This window comes from Perognathus longimembris, chromosome 15, assembly GCF_023159225.1.
Source record: "Perognathus longimembris pacificus isolate PPM17 chromosome 15, ASM2315922v1, whole genome shotgun sequence".
In the NCBI taxonomy this organism is placed as follows: domain Eukaryota; kingdom Metazoa; phylum Chordata; class Mammalia; order Rodentia; family Heteromyidae; genus Perognathus; species Perognathus longimembris.
The window spans coordinates 10023012-10043337 of NC_063175.1; the positions used below are offsets into that span (position 1 = coordinate 10023012).

Consider the following 20326-nt stretch of genomic DNA (forward strand, 5'->3'; position numbering starts at 1 on the left):
AAGGGGGCTGGCCAAAGGGCCAGTCATAGGCTAAGGACCATATCCATCAAGTGACATCACGAAACTTCCTTTGTGGGCGGGACAACCCCATCATGGTGGCACGCACGTGTTCACCTCCCAAGGGGCGGAGGCCAGAAGGTGGGAGGGACTTCCATTGTCCCAAGGCTGGTGGATGGGCAGCCTTCCCCCAAGGCCATAATAATCCCTAACACTCTTCTGACTTTGGAGATACTGTAACTTCATAGAATGGCTTTTTTTTTTTTTGCACAACTACCTGTTTCTACGAATTGCCTAATGACAGTTCACCAACTCCTCAACATCTTTTGAGTGTTCAGGAACAGGAATGCCCAAGCATGCTCCAATAATATTTGATTCTTCCTGGTGATGTTGGAATATGGGATCTGTTAGTGTTGTCAAAGGCAACAGAGTGAGTGTCAATGACATCAGATGCTTGGATAAAGCTATGAGGTGAATCAACAAAAAGTATTGTTAGGTCATCATTTGTTTGATAAATTTGCTCTACCATGGCAGGAGACTAAATCCTCAGTAACATGAGCACCAACTAAATCAGTGGGCAATTCTTCTTGTTCAAGGTCGGTCACAGAGACTTCTGTTCTGACATAGTACTATTCATCAGTTCTGTGCTATTTTGGTCACTGAACTTGGATACATGAGCCATTAAATGATGTCATAGTGATCTTAGGCTGATGAATTTCATCTGGGAAATAGTCTGCGGCTAGTGCATCTGGAGGTTTATGAAAATTGGATGAGTGAACACCACTGAGTTAGCTCTGCTTGGGGTCTGGAGGAAGCAATATCCTCTGCAGCAACAGTCTGAATGGTGACTCCTGGTGGGTTATACTACACTGTGACACTGTCACTTGTGTTCAACAGGAGCTCTGGGGATAAAGCATGAATAATGATCTATCTGTTCAGGAGAAGCAGGAGCAGCAGCTATCAGAGTCACTGTGCCAACAGCAGTCAGAGTTAGGGGACCACCTCGACATGAGCTTTTTTGGCTATAAATGAAAAGATGGAAGAATCTCAACGGTCTGCAGTGCTCTACTGTTCAGCATTATGGTTTCTGGGTTTATGGTAGCAGCAGGAGAGTCTGTGGAAGCAACATGGGTAATCTGGACTGGGAGCCGCAAGGTTGGCATGGGGCTTGGGGATCTGGCTGTATTACCCTACTCTCATCTGAACACGCTGCTCACTGGAATTGGAATTACTGTTTGGGACTCCAGATTCCGATTTATTCTTCAAAAACACTGGGTGTTGGGTTTTTGTTGTTGTGGTGTTGGTGGTTCTCATGTAATTGTTTGACCTTTATTAAGATAGGGAATGAAACATCCTTACAGTTTGCAATTTGCCTTTTGATGGCCCACCATTTACTTCAAAGCCATTGTGCTGAGTGGATCTTGCTCCACTCCTCAGCTAACAGATCCCAGTTGGTGTCATTTTCATCAGCTACATCAAGCTCTGTGATCCTAAGGATGAAATTGGTTCCATCTTCCCCACTCTGCCTCCAGTCCAGGTAGTTGCTTTTCTGAGCCCAAGATGCCCCTGTGTGACTACGTCACCTGGGGCAGTGCTTGTTAATTTGTGAGCCCCTCTGCAAGTCTCTTTTCTTCATCTTCTGCCCGTTTCCCACGTTGCGAGGATCCTTCCTCAGTCTGCACGAGCCTTGGACAGAAATGAGCTGCTTCTAGCACTGCCCCGTGGTTGCCTCCTCACCGCTGGGCTTCATCCGGACTCCCTGAGCCTCTCAGCTTCACCAGGTGTCTGTTTTCCTACATGGTGTCTGTCATCACACCTGTGACGCACTCGTCTATGAACTGCAAGCAAAGGCCAGTTCAGGCCCCATGCTATAATAGAAATCTTTCCTTTTAACATCTCAAAGATGATTTCTGTAGCCACTTTCATTCCATGTGCCTTCAGATACTGTTTTACATTTCTCATGCACATATCAATATGTTCCTTGGACTACATCTCCTACTTCCGCTGACATCCCCTTTAGAGAATCCTCATCTTCTTCGATTGTAAGGCATGCTTGGCTACTTGCTGACACTTCCTCATTCCCCTAGGCAGTTATGGCTCTGTGTCACAGTTCCCTCCATCACCTCCCACCTTGGGGGTTGTAGTCGCAGTCACCTCAAAACTCATGCCATTCTGAAATTGGGAGTGCAATGACTACCCTGCAAGGCGTAATCTCATCCATACCCTGATCTTCCTCAGAGGACAAAGCCTCTTCTGAGGAGGTTCAGTACTCTGTTCTATGTCATCCGCATTCGGAGGGCGATGAAGGAGTTTCCCTCTGTGTCACTGTCACAGAATTCAGTTTCCTCAGCTTCTGTGTCAGGATCCCCTTCAACTGTGCTCATACTTGAAGACAATGATGGGATCCGCTATAGCCAGTCCTTCCCCTAGAGAGCAGCATCACTTTCCTACTATCCACACTGCACTTCTCCCAGGATTCTGTCTCTGCAGCAGTGAGAACATGAGTTTTCACACCGGTGTGCTTCCTTGTATTTCATCCCTTGGTGTATGTGAGATTACAGTTTTATAGGGTCTCAGCCAAGTCACCTCAGCGATAGCTCATTCTAGTTCCTTCCCATCTCAAAGCCACCTCCTAGCCACTTTTAGGGCTGGCTCATTAGCATGTCTGAGCCGCTCCTCCCTCTTGGGGTTGGCTCATTAGCGATGCATGTGTCACTCCATTGCTGTGGTTGCAAGGTGGACAAGGGGGAGGGGGGAGTTTGCAGACTCCCGTGTGGTCTCTGGACCCCCCAATCAGTAGGCCATCTGGTTCCAAGTGGGGTGTGCAGGCCCTGGGTGGAGCCAGTGTTCTGCCTAGATTTCTGGTCCCCAAAGACCACCAAGGAGCTGATTCTGATGCAAACGCACGGGAGTCTCTATTGCAAGTTCGAGCCTGGACTCTCAACCATCACCTAAGCAGCGGATCTGGATTGAGAGTCCCGACCCCCAGATAGGCAGGGTTTTTATTGTGATTACAACAGGGGCAGGGTATTTCCAACTTGGCAGATACTTGATTGGATGGGTTTTAGCAAGCAAATCTTGTCCTATTTCTATTGGCTGTCTACCCTTTCAGTTACCTATTTTGGTTAAGATAAAGGGAACAGGCCTCCATACCAGGAACTAACAGCAGGTGGTCACTGATGCAGGGGGTTAGTGCAGGGGGTAGAGCAAGTCACAAATGGGTTAAGCAAGCCGTTTACAGAAGCAGAATTCTGCAGACTGACCTAGTACCAACTTTATTTTAACAATTGCGACCATGTTTTCCCATTACCACTAAGCAAGCTTGAGTGGGCTAAAACAGTCCAGTACCCAATCATAAGTAAACCAACCCAACAGCTACCATGGCATTTCTACTGCTATTATGGTTATTTCTATAGTCTATGACTATGATCATTTTTTACTGTCCGTTACCATGGTTGTTACCCAGGTACAGAGGGGAACAAGGGCTCCCTATATTTTAAAATGTCAAACGACAAGAAACTAGTCTCACGGGTGAGGGTGCAGCCCTCTGGCAGGAGTCATCTCCAGGGTTTGGAAGCTGTTATAACTTGAACAGTAAAACTTGTATTTAGTCACTCGGGTTCTCAGGTCAGCCCCGGACTGGCTGCCGGCAAGCCTGCCTTCTGTGTCGCCCCCTGCAGGGCGCCCTGGCTGGGCGCGTCGGGTGCTGGCGCTGAGTTACTCTCCACCGGGCTGTGTCGCCGTTGCATTTTCGGGGCTGCTTTAAGGAACAGAGGCCCGAGCCCTCGGGAACGCCGGGCCGCTCTCCGCCCTGCACCTCGCCTTTCGGGCCGCCCGCGGGGTGCCCTGGCCGGCTGGGGAGACCGGGGATCCGCGCGTAGGGAGGCCGGAAGCGCCGGGGAGCTGCGGAGCCGGCCGCTTCCTGTGCGGCACCCGGGAGGCTGCGCTCCGGCTCCGGCGATCGCGGCGCCGTCTGGGCGCGAGCTGCGGCCCGGTAGGGCGCCCCGGCTCTGCCTCCCGTGGGCGGCGGCTCCCGCCCCAGCGTCAGGACCCGGGGACCACGTGGCGCTTGCGATTTCGATCTGCGCCTCGCAGCCCCGCAGCTCGGCCTCCGGGGGTCCTGGTCGCGGAGGCTTCGCGGGGCGGGGGGGGGTAGGGGAGTCTGTAGGGGGAGACTCGGGGCTCGCGCCCGGCCGGGGCGGCACACGCGGGGATCCGGAGGCGGCCCCGAGCCCCGGCGGAGCCCCCCCCCCCCCCACTCTGCGTCTCCCGGGCCCGTGCGCCCCGCCGGAGCCGGAGCCGGCCGGCCGTGCGCCTCCGGGGGCCTCGCGGTGCGCGCCAGGCGCGGCCCCCGCCCCAACCTCACGCAGCCCGCGGGGCCAGCTCGGTGGTGAGCTCCCCGCGCGCGCGGGGACCCAGCCCGGAAAACCCTCCCACTCTCCAAACCCACGGGAATCGGGGCGTGGCGGCGAAGGCCTGCGCCCCGGGAGAGGGAGAGGTGCAGGCCAGCGCAGTCACGCCTCACCGGCCAGCCACCCCTTAGTTAGGATAACGAGCTAACAAAGGACATCTCCATTGCGCTTCATTTTTTTTTTTTCAATCTTTGGGGGAGGAATTAGATATTTAATAATAGCTTCGAATTTAAAAGATGGTGGATGAAGTATTTTGCTTCCAATTAGGGACTGCAGCTCTTCTTATATGTTTGGCATATAGGAACAATGTTCTCCATATAAATCTTGTAATTGAAGACGTCTTTTTTGGTGTATGTGGTACTAGAAATTGCATCCCGGATCTGGTCCAATTGTGCTACCTCCCCTCCCCTGGAACCAGCCCTGGAACTACATACACAACGCCAGATAGTTCCTTGCCTTCTTGGTTATCGAGGCCTGGGTTTTATTTGCAGCTGCTGAATTAAGAACAAAACACACATCTTCTGTTTTGTGGTCTCATTTTAGAGAGCAGGTTCCAGCTTGGCCCTTGGTACCAGCCTCCGCCTTCCCGTAGCCTTCCTTAAAAGGTGAGATAACTCATCGATTCTCCTGGAAAGTCCCTCCGACCCTTAGTTTTTATTTTTTAAAGTGTGTGTGTGGTAGGTACTGGGGATGGAACCTAGGGCTTCAGGCATGCTGTTGCTCTACCACTTGAGCCACGCTCCCTGCCCAGTTTTTGCTGGTTAATTGGAGATGAAATATGTTGAACTTTTTTTTGGCCTGATTTCAAACCTTGATTTCTATATCTCAGCCTCTTGAATAGCTAGAATTATAGTTGCAAACGACTGGCACCCAACTAAGATTATTAATGTTTGTAATTCTAAAGTGTTTGGTGAAATGAGGGTATGGTAGAAACAGCATTGAGCACTGAACTCTTTGCTTGCCCAGGTGCGGTGCATGGGAGATGAAATGGATAATGATTGACAAGGCCAGCTGCCTGTCCTAAGGGGGCTAGCAGCCTGGTGCAGGGGGAAATACCATTTACAATATCATGACCAGTACCTGAGGAAACATGTATATTAAAACAGAAATAAGGGGCTGGGAATATAGCCTAGTGGTAGAGTGCTTGCCTTGCATACATGAAGCCCGGAGTTTGATTCCTCAGCACCACATATATAGAAAAAGCCGGAAATGGCACTGTGGCTGAAAAAAGAAGCCAGAGACAGTGCTCAGGCTCTGAGTTCAAGCCCCAGGACTGGCAAAAACAAAAAACTAAACAACAAAATAAAAAACTACAACCCTTCTCCCCCAGAAATAAGTTCCATGAAATTACCATACCTGGCTTAACTCTGTGTAGTCCAGCCAAGGTTTTCTGTTGCTTTATTCTGTTCAATTAAAAAAAAAAAAAGTATTCTGACCCCAAACCACCAAACTCATCCCATCAAAATGAGTCTTTCTACCTTTGTGAAAAATTCTACCATAATAGAACTAATGGTTTTTGTTTATTTGCCTATTTTTGGTTTTTAGAGACAGTGTCCTCATGTTGCCAAGGCTGGCCTTAAACTCATGATTCTCTTGTCTCAGTCTACCAAGCGTTGGGATTACCCATACATACAATGTTTGGTTTTAGTGCTTTTTCATATTTATTGTCTTTGTCATGCTAGCAACATGATGTCTGTATGGGAGATGGTAGAAATCAAACTGCCCGGGCCTCCACATTGCACCCCTCAGCTACGTGCCTACTTTCCCATCCCAGGTGTTGTAGGGATATACTTGCTCTTTTTCATTATACAGACAGCTGATTTGAATATTAGCAGGATTTTCTTAGCAAAGTAACAGTGCCACCAGCTAGCTTGCAAAGTCTCTTCTTCTTGATTAGAAATAGCTCTGCAGGAGATATTTCTTTTTTTTTTTTTTTTGGCCAGTCCTGGGCCTTGAACTCAGGGCCTGAGCACTGTCCCTGGCTTTTGCTCAAGGCTAGCACTCTGCCACTTGAGCCACAGCGCCACTTCTGGCCGTTTTCTGTATACGTGGTGCTGGGGAATTGAACCCAGGGCCTCATGTATACGAGGCAAGCTCTCTTGCCACTAGGCCATATCCCCAGCCCAGGAGATGTTTCTTTCTTTATGGAAAGGAGCTAGAGATTTGAGGATGGGGGCCAGAGCTCCTCATTTATTATTGTTTTGGATGTAGGGTTTGGACTCCAGGCCTGAGTGCTGCTCCTGAGGTGCTTTATTTTTTTTTTGCCAGTCCTGGGCCTTGAACTCAGGGCCTGAGCACTGTCCCTAGCTTCTTTTTGCTCAAGGCTAGCACTCTACTACTTGAGCCACAGTGCCACTTCCGGCTTTTTTCTATATGTGGTGCTGAGGAATTGAACCCAGGGCTTCATGTATACGAGGCAAGCACTCTTACCACTAGGCCATATTCCCACCCCTCAGTGGCTTTCTTTCAGATGAGTCCCTGAGCCTGTGAACCTGCTAGGGACTTGAGTCTGGCCACGCCTGGATTACCAGGAAGTACAGTCCTACCTTTAGACTCGGAGTCTCCTCCCTTTTTTAGCTCAGCCTCCCTGGAGCTCTCTCCCCACCTGGGGCAAAGCCAGCCATTTTGTGGACTTCCACCCTCCAGCTTCTTTGTCCCTGAGTCATAACTGCTCAGAACTGGTTCTGTGATGGAGAGCTGAGGCTGCACGAGCAGCCCTCTAGTTGCCGTTCTGGTATTTCATCTTGGGAAATGTGAAGGGGGAGCTTCTAAAACTGCCATGGTTTGCACCGAGGTGGGAGGGGTGAATTTGTTCAAAGCGCACTGTGTGCGCATGTCTGGATATAGCGCCCTGTACTACAAATATGCACTGGCTGAAATTAAAAATTCTAAGCCCAGCCCCGGAAGTGCTGGGTTCCTTCCCCCTCAACTGCCTGCATGGTTTCAGGAAGAAAGCCTTTAGGAGGTTTTAGCTGCTGTTTCCACAGAAAATGAGATATCAGACTCAAATCGTTCCTTTTTTTGGGGTGGGGGGGGGTCCTAGGCTTCAACTCAGGGCCTAGGTGCTGACCTGTAGCCTTTTCCACTCAAGGCTGGTGCTCTTGTCACTGGAGCCATAGATCCACTTGTAGCTTTTTGCTAGTTAATTGGAGATAAAAATCTCCAGACTTTCTTGCCTGGGCTGGTTTTGAACTGTGATCCTCCCCTCTGGGCCTCCTGAGTTATCCAGTGTTACCGACGGGAGCTACTGCTTCCTGGTAATTGTTCTTGATGTATTTGGCTGAATCCAGAGGCCACTGGGTGCCTGCAGGGGCAGAGCCCTTGTCACGGCTTGGGGCGCCCTTGAGTGTCAGCCATGTTAGAGCCCCCCATGGAGGCCATGCCCCCCAGCTCCTGACAGCATCTAGCCTCCCCTGGGCTCATCTTCACCTTTGCTTCCACACAAGGTGGGGCAGGGCCCTGCTGCTCTTTCCTGGGTTGAGTCTGGTTAGGTACTGGCATTCTAGGGCAGAAACTGGTAGAGGGCAGCTGCGTGGCCGGAGCTTCCTTTTTATTTCTAAGTGGTGGTCTCAGGTCTCATTCTGTGACCCAGGCTCAGCCTCGGCCTCCTGAGTACCTGGAATTGCAGGTGTGTGCCATCCTGCTTGGCAGTAATACTGGGATTCTTGAGGGTGCTAACCCAGTTTTCCTTCCCCCTCCCCCGCAGGGTTCTCCAGTGGTGTCTTGATGGACTTGCCTCTCCTGTGCTGGCAGTTTTGCTTCCAGGCTGGAGAAATGGCTCTGGTGAAATGGGGGCTGGGAAGGCAGAAGTTCCGTCTGCTGAAGAAGAGGAGCTCCCTGTTGCTAAAGCTCTTAGCCGTGGTCTTGGCTGTGCTTCTGTTTTGTGAATTTTTTGTCTATCACTTGGTGATCTCTCGCTGTAACTGGCCGCAGCTGAGACCCGCAGCCCATGATCATGGTGGACAGGAGCCCGTGCTGAGAGCCATGTTTCTGGCGGATACCCACTTGCTTGGGGAAATAAGAGGCCACTGGCTGGATAAATTACGAAGGTAAAGAGGAGAGCTCAGACACATTCTGGATGTGGGTCAGCCTCACGGCTCTGGTCATTTTCCTCTCCGAGAAGGACCTTTAACCTTTTCCAACTTTGTGTTTATTGAGCATCCATTATACTAAGGGCCATGAAACCCGAGAGGCTAGATGTGGGGCACTGACTGATTAGTTTTGTGAGTTCAAGCAAGTCACTGGAGCGCCCCTGAGCCCTGCCTCCCTGTTACGTGGGCTCTCCTGGTACTGCCTTACGGGATTTGTATTTGCTTATTTCTTTTATACGAAACCTCACAGCTGTGTGAAGGAGCCCACACAAACCTGGGAGTGGTCTCCAGGGTTGGGAAGAGCCCACATCCGGATTGGTGGCTCTTCCTCACCCTGGCTGCTGTGTGGATTTTTTTTTCTTTGTATTGGAACTAGGGCTAGAACTCAAGGCCTGACCACTGTTCCTTATCTTTGTGGCTCAAGGCTAGGATTCTACCATTTGAGCTACAGCTTACTTCTGGATTTTTAGTAGTTCACTGGACCTTCCTGCCCAGGCTGGCTCCAAACCTGGATCCTCAGATCTCAGCCTCCTGAGTAGCTAGGATTACTGTTTCTTTCATTATCTCTCCTCAGCTCTGAAGGTGAAATCCCTTGAAGATTAGGGCCTAGCAGGTGTAAAAGAAAAATGGGAACGTTTGGTTCATTTTGTAAATAACCCAGAAGACACAGATAGCTTCTTCCCAAGAAGCAGGTGGATGCATTGTTTCTCCAATGTCCTCAAGGGAGTGGCAGATGGAAAGGGCCTTCCAGACGGCTCTGTGGTGGCTGCAGCCAGAAGTCGTCTTCATTCTGGGGGACATCTTCGATGAAGGGAAGTGGAGCTCCTCTCAGGTAGGACCCTGTGGTCCAAGTGCCACCACCGCCTCCTCCTCCTCCTCCTCCTCCTCCTCCTCCTCCTCCTCCTCCTCCTCCTCCTCCTCCTCCTCCTCCTCCTCCTCCTCCCCCTCCCCCTCCTCCTCCCCCTCTCCCTCCCCCTCTTAGGCCACATTTCTACTTCTGGCTTTTTCTATATGAATGTATGCGAGACAAGCACTCTGCTACTAGGCCATATTCTCAGCCCCTAGATGCCTATTCTTTCCACAGTTGTAATGTTTGTTATAATGTAGCCTCTAGTGAAATATTAGATACTAGAAATGCTACATGTAAAAAAAACCAACTAGCTATACACTAATTGTATATAGTGCATTTGCAAGCTAAGAACAACAACAGTTCATGATTTTCTAAGTTTGTTATTCTGATGGGCTTTTACATTAAGACCTCACATTCCTGCTGAGCTTTGTGCTTACTGCTGGCGCTCCACCATTTGAGCTACATACACCTCCACTCCCAGCTTTTTGCTTTCATTGGAGATAATGTCCTGGATTTGTCTGCCCAGGCTGGCTTTGAACTATAATCATTAGATCTCAGCCTACTGAGTAGTTAGAATTACAGTAATGAGCCACCAGCACCTGGCTGTATTATTCTAACTTTAAATATTATTTCCTAAAGCACAGTGTTGGTAAATATGCCATAGGACTTTATCTAGCATATATCCCCAGGTCATGCTGTAGTTAAAACTTCAGGATAGTTGGTCATGACCCAAAAGAGGGATATTGTTGTTATAGTAGGGTATTTATTTGTACAGCTGATATTTTTAAGCCTATTAAAAAAAAGACCTAAAGTGTAGCACTAGTGGCTCATGTTTGTAATCCTACTCAGGAGGCTGAGATTTGAGGATTATGATTTGAAGCTAGCCTGGGCAGAAAAGTCTGTGAGACTCTTATCTCAAAATAATTAGCAAAAATCCAGAAATGGAGGGGTGGTTCATACTGTAGAGTGCCAGCCTTGAGTGAAAAAGCTAAGGGAAAGCATGAGGTTTGGAGTTCAATCCCAGTATTGGAACCACAACAACAAAATCTAGAGTAACATAATTCTGAAGCTTTAAGAGTAAAAGCAGGGGCTGGGGATATGGCCTAGTGGCAAGAGTGCTTGCCTCCTATACATGAAGCCCTGGGTTCAATTCCCCAGCACCACATATACAGAAAGTGGCCAGAAGTGGCGCTGTGGCTCAAGTGGCAGAGTTCTAGCCTTGAGCAAAAAAAAAAAAAAAAAAAAAAGAAGCGAGGGACAGTGCTCAGGCCTTGAGTCCAAGCCCCAGGACTGGCAAAAAATAAAAATTAAAATAAAAAAAAAAGAGTAAAAGCAGGCTGGGAATGTGGCTTAGTGGTAGAGCGCTTGCTTAGCGTGCATGAAGCCCTGGGTTCAAGTCCTCAGCACCACATAACCAGAAAAAGCCAGAAGTGGTGCTGTTTATGTGGTGCAGAGGACTTGAACCCAGGGCTTCATGCATGCAAGGTAAGCACTCCACTTCTAAACCACATTCCCAGCCCTGAGTCTGTTCTTTGAACGTGCACGGATCTGAAGCATTTCTTAAGCTGGAGTTTATGCGTAGACTTCAGGGGATCTTGGAATATTTAAAGAATTAAATAAAAAGCATTGAGATGGCCTTGGAAAAAGAATTACAGTTTCAGTGTTCTGTGTGGACATGATGTGGAGCAGTGAGGTGACTCCTCAGATGGAATGGAACCCCCTGCAGGCTGGGGAAGAGGGCTTTCTGGTTCTCAGTGTGGCCTTTATTCTCTCAGGCCTGGGCTGATGACGTGCAGAGGTTTCAGAAGATGTTCAGACACCCGCGGCATGTGCAGCTGAAAGTCATTGTTGGCAACCACGACATTGGTTTCCACTACCAGTAAGTGCCGTTTCGAATTCAGGCCCTTGTGCTTGCAAGGCAGCTGCTCTTTCCTGCTGGGCCCTGCCTTTAGCCCTGCTTTTGAAAAACAGGGCTCTCACTGCCTGCTCAGACACAGCCTGGATGTGATCCACCTGCGTTAGACTTCCTGCCATGGCTGGAGTGCCCGGCATGCACCCCCGGGCCCAGCTCTTGGTTGGGAGTGGGGAATCTTGGGACCTTTTCTGTCTGGGCTGGCCTTGAGCCACAACCTTCCCAATCTGACCCGGACAGGTAGCTAGGACTCTAGGCATGAGCCACTGGAGTCCTGCCTGATAGTTCTGGCTGCCTTTTAAGCCAGTTAAAATTCAAGAGAAAGCCTTACCTGTGCTTATGGAGGAATTTCTTTTTCCAAAGATATAAACTTTGGAATGGAAGCTGCTCCTTAAGGGATTTAGAATGTCCTGGAACACAGTAGGGCCACATTAAATAGCTGTTGCAAGAATAAATTGTATGTGCCTTATGCAATATCTAGTTTGAAATATACTCCTTCCTTCCTTCCTTTCTTTCTGAGACAGGATCTCTCTATAGTCAATCTGACCTTGAACTTGCAGTCCTTGTACCTTAGCCTCCTGATTGACATTGCTTCCTTTGGAAGACAGAAAACAAACCCAGTTTTACTTTACTAACTCACTTTGTACAGTGCTGTAGTGCTTGTGTCTTGGCTCATTTTAAGCACTTCCATGCATGAACTCATTTACTCTTTATCACTGGCCCATTATTTAAGTCATTGTTCCAGTTCCAGACAGCGGGTCCAAGGTAGCTAAGTAATTTCCTCCCAGGCTTCATGGGAAGTAGTGGGGCTGGGATTTGAACCTTCGGGGCTAGTTGGAGTCTTTAACCTATAGGAAGTCTCACCCTCAGATCTTGAATTTTTTTTTTTCATGCTAGTGCCAAGATTCTGACATATTTCTTTTTACAATTGAATGCAGGATGAACAGATACCTAGTCAAACGATTTGAGAAAGTGTTTAACTCTGAAAGGCTATTCTCTTGGAAAGGAGTTAAGTGAGTATTATTTTGTATGGATTCTTACAAAGATTTTGAGTCCTTGAAGGCTTTATTTTTCTTTCTAAATGTGGGGCCGGGGGTGGACCCTGGGTCTAATGGCTGTTGATCACGTGCTTTGCCACCGAGCTGTACATAACTCCCCTTTTCCCCAACCCGAGCTTCACCTTCATTTTTCACACGTGACTGCCTGCCGCGCGTGGTCTGCCCCACGTTCTCCTCTCCCTGACCTCGTGTGTCTCTGGGCTGTGCCTGCTGAAGGTCACCGTGGCAGATGGGCGGGCATCGCGCCATCTGCAGGGAGGTCAGCCGGTGATACGGCTCAGCCACTGTGGGGAGCTGATTGGCTCTGCACTGCCCCTTGTGCATTTCACTGGCTCAGTGTAGAGGGTGGCTTTCTTTTGGTTTTGAGATGGCATCTGCAATGCCAGGCTGGTCTAAACTCATGGGCTCAGGTGACTCTCCTGCCTTATCTCTCAAAAAGCTGGGACTATAGTTGTGTGCCACCTTACATAGCTTAAAGACATCTCTTTTTATTTGATCAACTTTTCATTTTTTTTTTTTTTGGCCAGTCCTGGGCCTTGGACTCAGGGCCTAAGCACTGTCCCTGGCTTCTTCCCGCTCAAGGCTAGCACTCTGCCACTTGAGCCACAGTGCCGCTTCTGGCCGTTTTCTCTATATGTGGTGCTGGGGAATCGAACCTAGGGCCTCGGGTATACCAAGGCAGGCACTCTTGCCACTAGGCTATATCCCCAGCCCAACTTTTCATTTTTAAAAAATTATTTTTATTTTATTTCATCAACTTATTTTACTTTACAAAAGCTGTTCCCAGCCAGGTGCTGATGGCTCACACTTGCAATTCTAGCTACTCAAGCAGCTGAGATCTGAGGACTTTGTTTTGGAGCCAGCCAGGAAAAGAAAGTCCGTAAGACTCTTAATCTCCAACTAACCAGCAAAAAGCTGGAAGTGGAGCTGTGGCTCACACAGTAGAGTGTTAGCCTGGAGCAAAAACATCTAAGGGACAGGACTCAGGCCCTTAAGTTCAAGCCCCGCCCCTCCCTCGCCCCACTTGAAAAAAATCCCTAATCAAAAACTATTTCCTTGTGGTTCTAGCAGTCAGTGACCAGTATGTCAAGTGCTTCTGTAGATCTCATCAGCCCTGGCCCATCCTTAGGTCTGGATCAGTGTGCGTCCCAGTGCTTGTCTCTGGGCGGTTTGGAGCACAGTGAAGAGCATATGTGTACTGCTCCTGGCCGTTGCATGGTGGAGGAAGAGTTGGGTGGCAAAGCTTTCTTCTCTTTAGTCCTGATCTTCTTGCGGGTGCCCAGCGCTCTGCTGGCCATGGTTGTGGCAGCTCTGGGCTGCTGGAAGTACCCGAGACAAGAGCTCGGCCCTGGGCTCCCTTTCCCTCTCTCTGCCTGGAGTGTAGTCTCAAAATGGCAGCATCCTTTCCTGGGTCACCCTGGAGATGTGGTACACTTGAGTTATTTCTGCCTGATCTCAGTGTTTCGGACACTTTGATTACTCAAGCCCCTTAGCTGCAGAATGGCTTAAATTTCAAGCAGTACATATTTTTAGTGCCAGTACTGGGGCTTGAACTTAGGGCTTTATGTTCTTCCTTAGCTTTTTCGCTCAAGGCTGTACCACTTGAACCGTAGCTCCTCTTCTGGCTTTTTGTTGGTTCACTGGAAGAATCTTGGATTTGTTTGTCAGGACTGGCTTTGAACCAAGATCTCTAGATCTCCGTGTCCTTGGGTAACTAGGATTATAGGTGTGAACCACAAGCCCCTGGTTTCCATGACATCCTCCTTCCTCCCTCCCCCGTTTCCCCAGCCCCCAGTGGACATGCAGCTGGCTAGATGCCAAGCTGCGGGGGTGGGGGGGGGGCAGTTACCGGGGCCTATGAGCTGAGCCTCTGTGATTTAGTGTCTTGCAAGTTCAGGGTTAAAAGTGCCTGGCCATGTCTCCCAGTAATGCAGTTTTTGTTTGGTTAATATTGACTCCTGAAAACGGGTGGAACTAGAACAAATCATGTTAAGTGAGGTAAGCCACAAACAGAGACAAATGATGCATGTTCTCCCTGAAATGCAGACGATAGATCTAAAAATGCACTGGGATATGACAGATTATATAGAATTATAGATAGTCTCATACTTTGAGACCAAAAGAGGACAGTCTTAGGAGAGAATCACAGAGGTGTAATACCCAAGCGCCTCTTCATATGTATATAAAATAATATACAGACCGAAATGAACTCCAAAGATATGGAAACAAAAGACTTTTTTTTTTTTTTTTGCCAGTCCTGGGCCTTAGACTCGGGGACTGAGCACTGTCCCTGGCTTCTTCTTGCTCAAGGCTAGCACTCTGCCACTTGAGCCACAGCGCCACTTCTGGGCATTTTCTATCTATGTGGTGCTGGGGAATCGAACCCAGGGCTTCATGGATACGGGGCAAACACTCTACCACTAGGCCATATTCCCAGCCCCAAAGGACATTTTTCTTCATTTGTTTTTTCTCTTTCTGATGACTCCCTTCTTGACGTTGTATGTGGCGTGCTCGCGTGCACATCTGTGGGAGAGTGGGGAGACGGCACAGGATCAGAGGGAAAAGGGCGGACAAGGCACAGCAGCCTCGGGATGTACCGGACATTGACGGAAGGGAAGCGTGCAGCTCGTGGGTGGAGATGGGAGCGAGGGAGGGAACAAGACACTGGCAAAGGAAATGCACTTACTACCTGACATGTGTAAATGTAACCTCACTCTGTATCACCTCGAAAAGAACAATGAAGCAAATTAGAAAAAGAAAATACTGACTTAGTCAAGAATATCGACTAAGCTGGGTGGCTTGGCTGGGCCTCCCTGCTCTGGGAGCTTCTTCACGCGGCCGGGGCCTAGTCTGCTTTCTTTGGGAGCGATGGGCACATGGCTCCCAGGGCCGCAGGAGCCTGACCTTCTGCTTGCTTCTATGTGCCTCAGTTTCGTGATGCTCAACAGTGTGGCCCTGGAAGGGGACGGCTGTGACATCTGCTCCCAAGCAGAAGCTGAACTCCTGGAAGTTTCCCGTCGACTCAACTGCTCTCGAGAGGTAGGAGATGGTTGGGAGGCACCGGCCTCCTGCCCCTGTGTCCTCCCCGGGCCCCACGCAGTGCCCTTGATGCCATTGTTCCTTAAGCCCCTCCCAGTGAGGAGAGTGCTGTGTGCCACATTAACTGGCTGATTGTGCCCAGCAGGTGCGGGGATCTGGCCGGTGTGGAGGGGGGCAGCGGCTCCCCTTGTCTGCCCCAGTGCTCCTGCAGGTGAGGACACGGAGTGGCATGGACTGGGTAGGGCCACCTGGCTCTCAAGAGTCCCGACCGATCTCTCCTTAACTCCTGGGTTAGCACTACCCGCTCTACCGGACCAGCGATGCTAACTGCTCCGGGGAAGACGCGGCTCCCCCAGAGGAGAGGAACATCCCTTTTAAGGAGAAATACGATGTGCTTTCTCGGGAGGCTTCACAAAAGGTACCTGCACGCAGTGGCGGGGTCTCAAGTCCCGGTTACCCCCTGCTTGTGTTTCCTCAGCCACAGATCAGGGACAGCCTCACAGTGGTGCTCACAGCCCGCAAGTCCGGGCGGGGTTCCCACGCCCTCTCAAGCTCTTCTCCACCTGCCTTGTGCGTGTGTGTGTGTGTGTGTGTGTGTGTGTGTGTGTGTGTGAGAGAGACAGCCCCTGGGGCTTGCACTCAGGATCCGGGTGCTATTCCTGGGCCTTTTTGCTTGAGGCTGGACTCTACCACTTGAGCCCCAGCTCTACTTTGGTTGGTTGGTGGTTAATTGGAGGTAAGCATCTCACAGACTTTCTTGCCCGAGCTGACTTCGAACCACCATCCTCAGCTATCAGTCTTCTAAGTAAGTAGGACTGTAGAGGGCCTGGCTCTTTTTCTTATTTTTTATTATCTATTATTTCCCATTCTCAAGTGTGTAATATTCTCAGCTGTTTCTTCATTGAAAGATTTCCTATTGGTTTAAATGGATTGGGAACTTAGAATCATACTTTTAGGAACTTAATTAAAAATGCAGGTATTTAAGAAAAATCATCTAAGGTATGTAGCATTTGTATAAATATAAAATAAAATTCGTTTTTTTTTTAAGATTTAAAAATCTGTACTTGAATTTATATCTAAAAGCATGGTGTGCGCGCGCGCGCTGTACTTGAATTTATATCTAAAAGCATGGTGTGTGTGTGCGCGCATGTGCGTGTGTGTGCGTGCGTGTGTGTGCTTCAGCACAGGGCTGGGTGCCCTCCCTAAGCATTCTTTGCTCAAGGCTAATACTCTTCCGCTTGAGCCGCAGCTAGCCCTTCTTCTGATATTTTTGGTGATTAATTGGAGATAAGAGTTGGATGCACTTTTCTGCCTCCGCAGGTTTTGCGCTGCGATCCTCATATCTCAGCCTCCTGAGTAGTTCGGATCACAGGCCTGAGCCACCAGTGCCCAGTACTTATGCTTTTAATGCCAATCCTGAGGCACGTTCTCAGGGCTTGGGTGCTGTTGCTGAGCTTTTTTTGTTTTGCTCAAGGCTAACTGTCCACCACTTGAGCCACACCTCCATTTTCAGCTTCTTGGTGGCTAAATTAGACATTAGAGTCTTACAGACTTTCCTGTTCTGGCTTGCTTCAAATTGTGATCTTCACATCCCAGCCTTTTGAGTAGTTAGGATTAGAGGCACGAGCCACTGGGGCTGGCTAAAAGCATAAACGTGCATTTAAGGAAAAATATCTTCTTTTGGGGGGGGCTGGTGCTAGGGCTTGAACCCAAGGCCTCAAGCTCTTGCTTGGCCTTTTCCATCCAAGGTCGGCCCTCTGCCACTTGAGCTACACCTCTAGTTGTGGTAAATATATTTGTAGAATATGTCTATGAGCAAACGCACAGAAATAAACTCTAGAAAACCTGTGATCGGGAGAGCAGATTTGCAGAGGCTTAGGAAAAGCAAAAAAAAAAAAACCCACGAATTCTAAGGGAAAAAAGAAAATGGCCAGTCGTCCATGATCAGAACGAGTGCCCGTTCCTCGGGACAAGCCGGCCCTGGGCCGGGGGGGGGGCTGGGCTCCAGTGCTGACCCCCCGGCCTGTGTCTCCCGCCCGCCCAGCTGCTGTGGTGGCTCCAGCCCCGCCTGGTCCTGAGCGGCCACACGCATAGCGCCTGCGAGGTGCTCCACGCGGGAGGTGTCCCTGAGCTCAGCGTCCCGTCTTTCAGCTGGAGGAACAGAAACAACCCCAGTTTCATCATGGTAAAGTGAAAGTTTATTTTCATCTGTAAGCTTTCCTAAGTAGTGAAATCAACACAGCAATCAACTACTTATTTAGTTGCTGCAATCTGTTAAACACGCACAGAAGCAGGCCGTCCGGTCCTCCTGTCTTGCACGCTCAATCTGATGGCGAGGCCTCTGCCCCCACCCTCTGCCTGCATTCACGTTGTTAGGGTTACAGAAGCATTCGCTCATTAGCTAGACAGCCCGCTCTTCTTTTCCCTGGCAGACAGTGCCGTGAGGTTCACAAGCTGACCAAAGGCGGTGTTTCAGGGAATGACTACCTGATGTTTTAGGCCTTCTTGTTAGCTACAGGTTCCAGCATCCTGTTTGTACGATTTTATGCCACTATACTGTATTTTCTACTACAGAAAATGGTGCTTTCAAAGTCCAAGTCGTTAAAAGCATTTGCTAGTGTGATTACGCTTTACACAGGAAAGCCAATGGAGATGCTTGGGTATTTCTGGGTAGCAGAGCGCTTGTTTCAGTGTCAAGTGGCAGGAAACCCATGCACTCCTTGTACTTGTTTCTATTGTGTCTCAGATTCTGTGCTGCCTTTCTGGATCTATCAGGTGTCCCCACATCTGTGCCAGGGATGAGGTTTTTTTTTTTTTTCTTTTTCCAGTACTAAGGGTTGAGCTCAGGATTTCACACCTAGTTGGCTGGCACTCTGCCACTTGAACCATGCCTCCATCCTGGCTTTTTTGCTGGTTATTTTAGAGATGGAGTTCAGACTTATTTTGTCAGAGATGGCTTTGAACCACAAGCTTCTGGATCTCAGCCTCTCGAGTAGCTAGGGTTACAGGTGTGATTCACCAGTGCCTGGCTCAGGGGCAAGTTTAACAGAGAGTTAGCAGACCAACCACCCCCCTCCCCCAACACACTTGGCCCAGGCCAGTGTGGTTGATGGTGACTTGTCAGGCTGAGGAAGACTGCCTCCCTGCCCTGACCAAGAGAACCCCAGAAGGCAGCCTATGGTCGGCTGAGTCTGGTGTTCACCCTGAAGCTTAGCTTTCCATTTCTTCCCCAGGGCAGCCTGACGTCCAGAGATTACACCCTCTCCAAGTGTTTCCTTCCCCGTGAGGACACGGTTCTGGCCACGTACTGCGGCGCGGCTGGGATCCTTGTGGTCCTCTTCTTAGCTCACTTTGAGTGTTTGGCCTCACCTTTTCTGTTGGGATGGGACCTGCTCAGAATGCATGGGACAAGGTGAGAGGTGGCTTGTTCCTGCGGTAACAAATGTCAAAGCCAAAGAAAACCTCTGGCAGCGCCTACATGAGAGTCAAGTGAAGGAGAGCAGAGGTGTTGGCCATCTCAGTGTACTTCACGGAAACAAATCAGCGACTGCGGAATAAGTAGTTGATTGTACTGTTCTCATGCTGTCAGTGAAACATGTACTCTACGACAAAGCTCTTCTCGTTTTTATCAAATATATGTATAATCAGCTTGCATCTGTACAGTATGTAAATGCTATGGATACTGTCACTTGCATGCACGACACACAGCCCTTGCGTCCCGGGAAGGACGGCAGCCCTGTACGCACTGGGTGCCCAGTGTGCACGCATTGGAGTTGCTCTGTCCTTCTGTGAAGGTGCCCAGATTCCTACATATGATGAAGCTGTACATTGAAATACAACTATAGATCAATGTGCAGGAACACATTGTTTTTTTTAAATAGATTTTTGTATTTCTGTACTAAAGAATCAGATTTTTAGATAAGTATAATTTTCCACTCAAGGACTTTTAGTTGCTACCTCTCAGTTTAATGCTTGCTAAAGTTCAAGACTTGAAGAAAATATTTTTTTGGTATTTAAAAATAAATGCCGTAACCATTTTAAGTCAGTAAAGTGTATTGTTTTTATCCTCCCCATAGGAGTCTGGTTATTGTTTTAAATCCAACTATTATTTCTATTCATTTTATTTTATTTTGATGGAGCCTAGGTCCCTGTGTACCCTAAGCAGGTACTCTATCACTGAGCTCTGCCCCAGTCTGCACCCAACTTTCATTTGCTTATTTCTTATTTACTTACTGACAGTACTGTGGCTTGAACTCAGGGCCTCAGTCTCTCCCTTATCTTTTTGGCTCAAGATTGGCACTCTTCCACTTGAGCCATAGCTCCACTTCTGGGTTTTTGCTGGCTAACTGGAGATAAGAAGTCTCAAAGAGTTTCCTGACCAGATTGGCTTTGAACAGTGATCCTCAGATCTCGGCCTCCCGAGTTGCTAGGATTACAAGTATGAGCCACCAGTGCCTGGCCTCGTGCAGCTTTGAGAAGAAGTTCAGTGAGAAGGGAATTGTTGGGTGAGAACGGGCTCGAGAGGGTATATATATCTTCACCACTTTGGTGTGTGGAGGAGTAGCTCTTCAGTTCTCTTCTTGTTTTACCGTGAAAGTACAAGAGGAACTGAGATCATGCCCATATATATGGTATGTCTCCGGGCAGCCGAAAGTCTCACATGGGGCAGAGAATGGAGCAGGCTGATGAGAGCGGGGACGACGTGTCACCGGCCTCAAGCTGGCCACCCTCCCACGAGAAAGGAACATTTAGACCTGGATGAGTTCCCAGAGTGCTAGGGAATGCCGATTTATAGCAAACCTCGAAATGTTAAAGGAAGACCAAAAGGACATTAATGGGCTATCCCTTTCATGGATTTGTGTTGTTGAAAAGTTTTGGACTTGAACAGATTGAGATCTGAGAACTGCCCTCAGAGCTGCGGCTGTAGAAGACGTTCAGTGTGTGGCTGTAGCAGCTCCAGCCTTCTA

The 20326-nt window shown here is 49.1% G+C and overlaps 1 protein-coding gene and 1 pseudogene across 2 annotated transcripts; one reads left to right on the top strand and one right to left on the bottom strand.

The window, feature by feature from the left end:
- Nucleotides 1-291: 291 nt before the first annotated feature.
- Nucleotides 292-4573, bottom strand: LOC125364256 (annotated as a pseudogene).
- A 379-nt stretch (nt 4574-4952) lies between these two features.
- Nucleotides 4953-19019, top strand: Mppe1 (metallophosphoesterase 1). Of its 2 annotated transcripts, XM_048363503.1 has the most exons (10): nt 4953-5014; nt 8116-8458; nt 9224-9332; nt 11126-11229; nt 12201-12275; nt 15251-15359; nt 15505-15570; nt 15655-15777; nt 17404-17544; nt 18593-19019. In XM_048363503.1, exons 2-10 carry the CDS (start codon nt 8136-8138, stop codon nt 18773-18775), a joined length of 1233 nt encoding a protein of 410 aa, XP_048219460.1. In that variant the 5' UTR covers nt 4953-5014; nt 8116-8135; the 3' UTR covers nt 18776-19019. The 2 variants fall into 2 exon arrangements, with proteins under 2 accessions (XP_048219460.1, XP_048219459.1); XM_048363502.1 differs by lacking the exon at nt 4953-5014 and having other exon boundaries at nt 8101-8458; nt 15502-15570.
- The last annotated feature ends 1307 nt before the right edge of the window (nt 19020-20326 follow it).

Coding starts and splice junctions, on each gene's coding strand:
- Mppe1 (XM_048363502.1), top strand. CDS start 8,136: ATGGACTTGCCTCTCCTGTGCTGGCAGTTTTGCTTCCAGGCTGGAGAA. Junction 11,230..12,200: donor GACATTGGTTTCCACTACCA/GTAAGTGCCGTT, acceptor AATTGAATGCAG/GATGAACAGATACCTAGTCA. Junction 15,571..15,654: donor CTGCCCCAGTGCTCCTGCAG/GTGAGGACACGG, acceptor CTCCTGGGTTAG/CACTACCCGCTCTACCGGAC.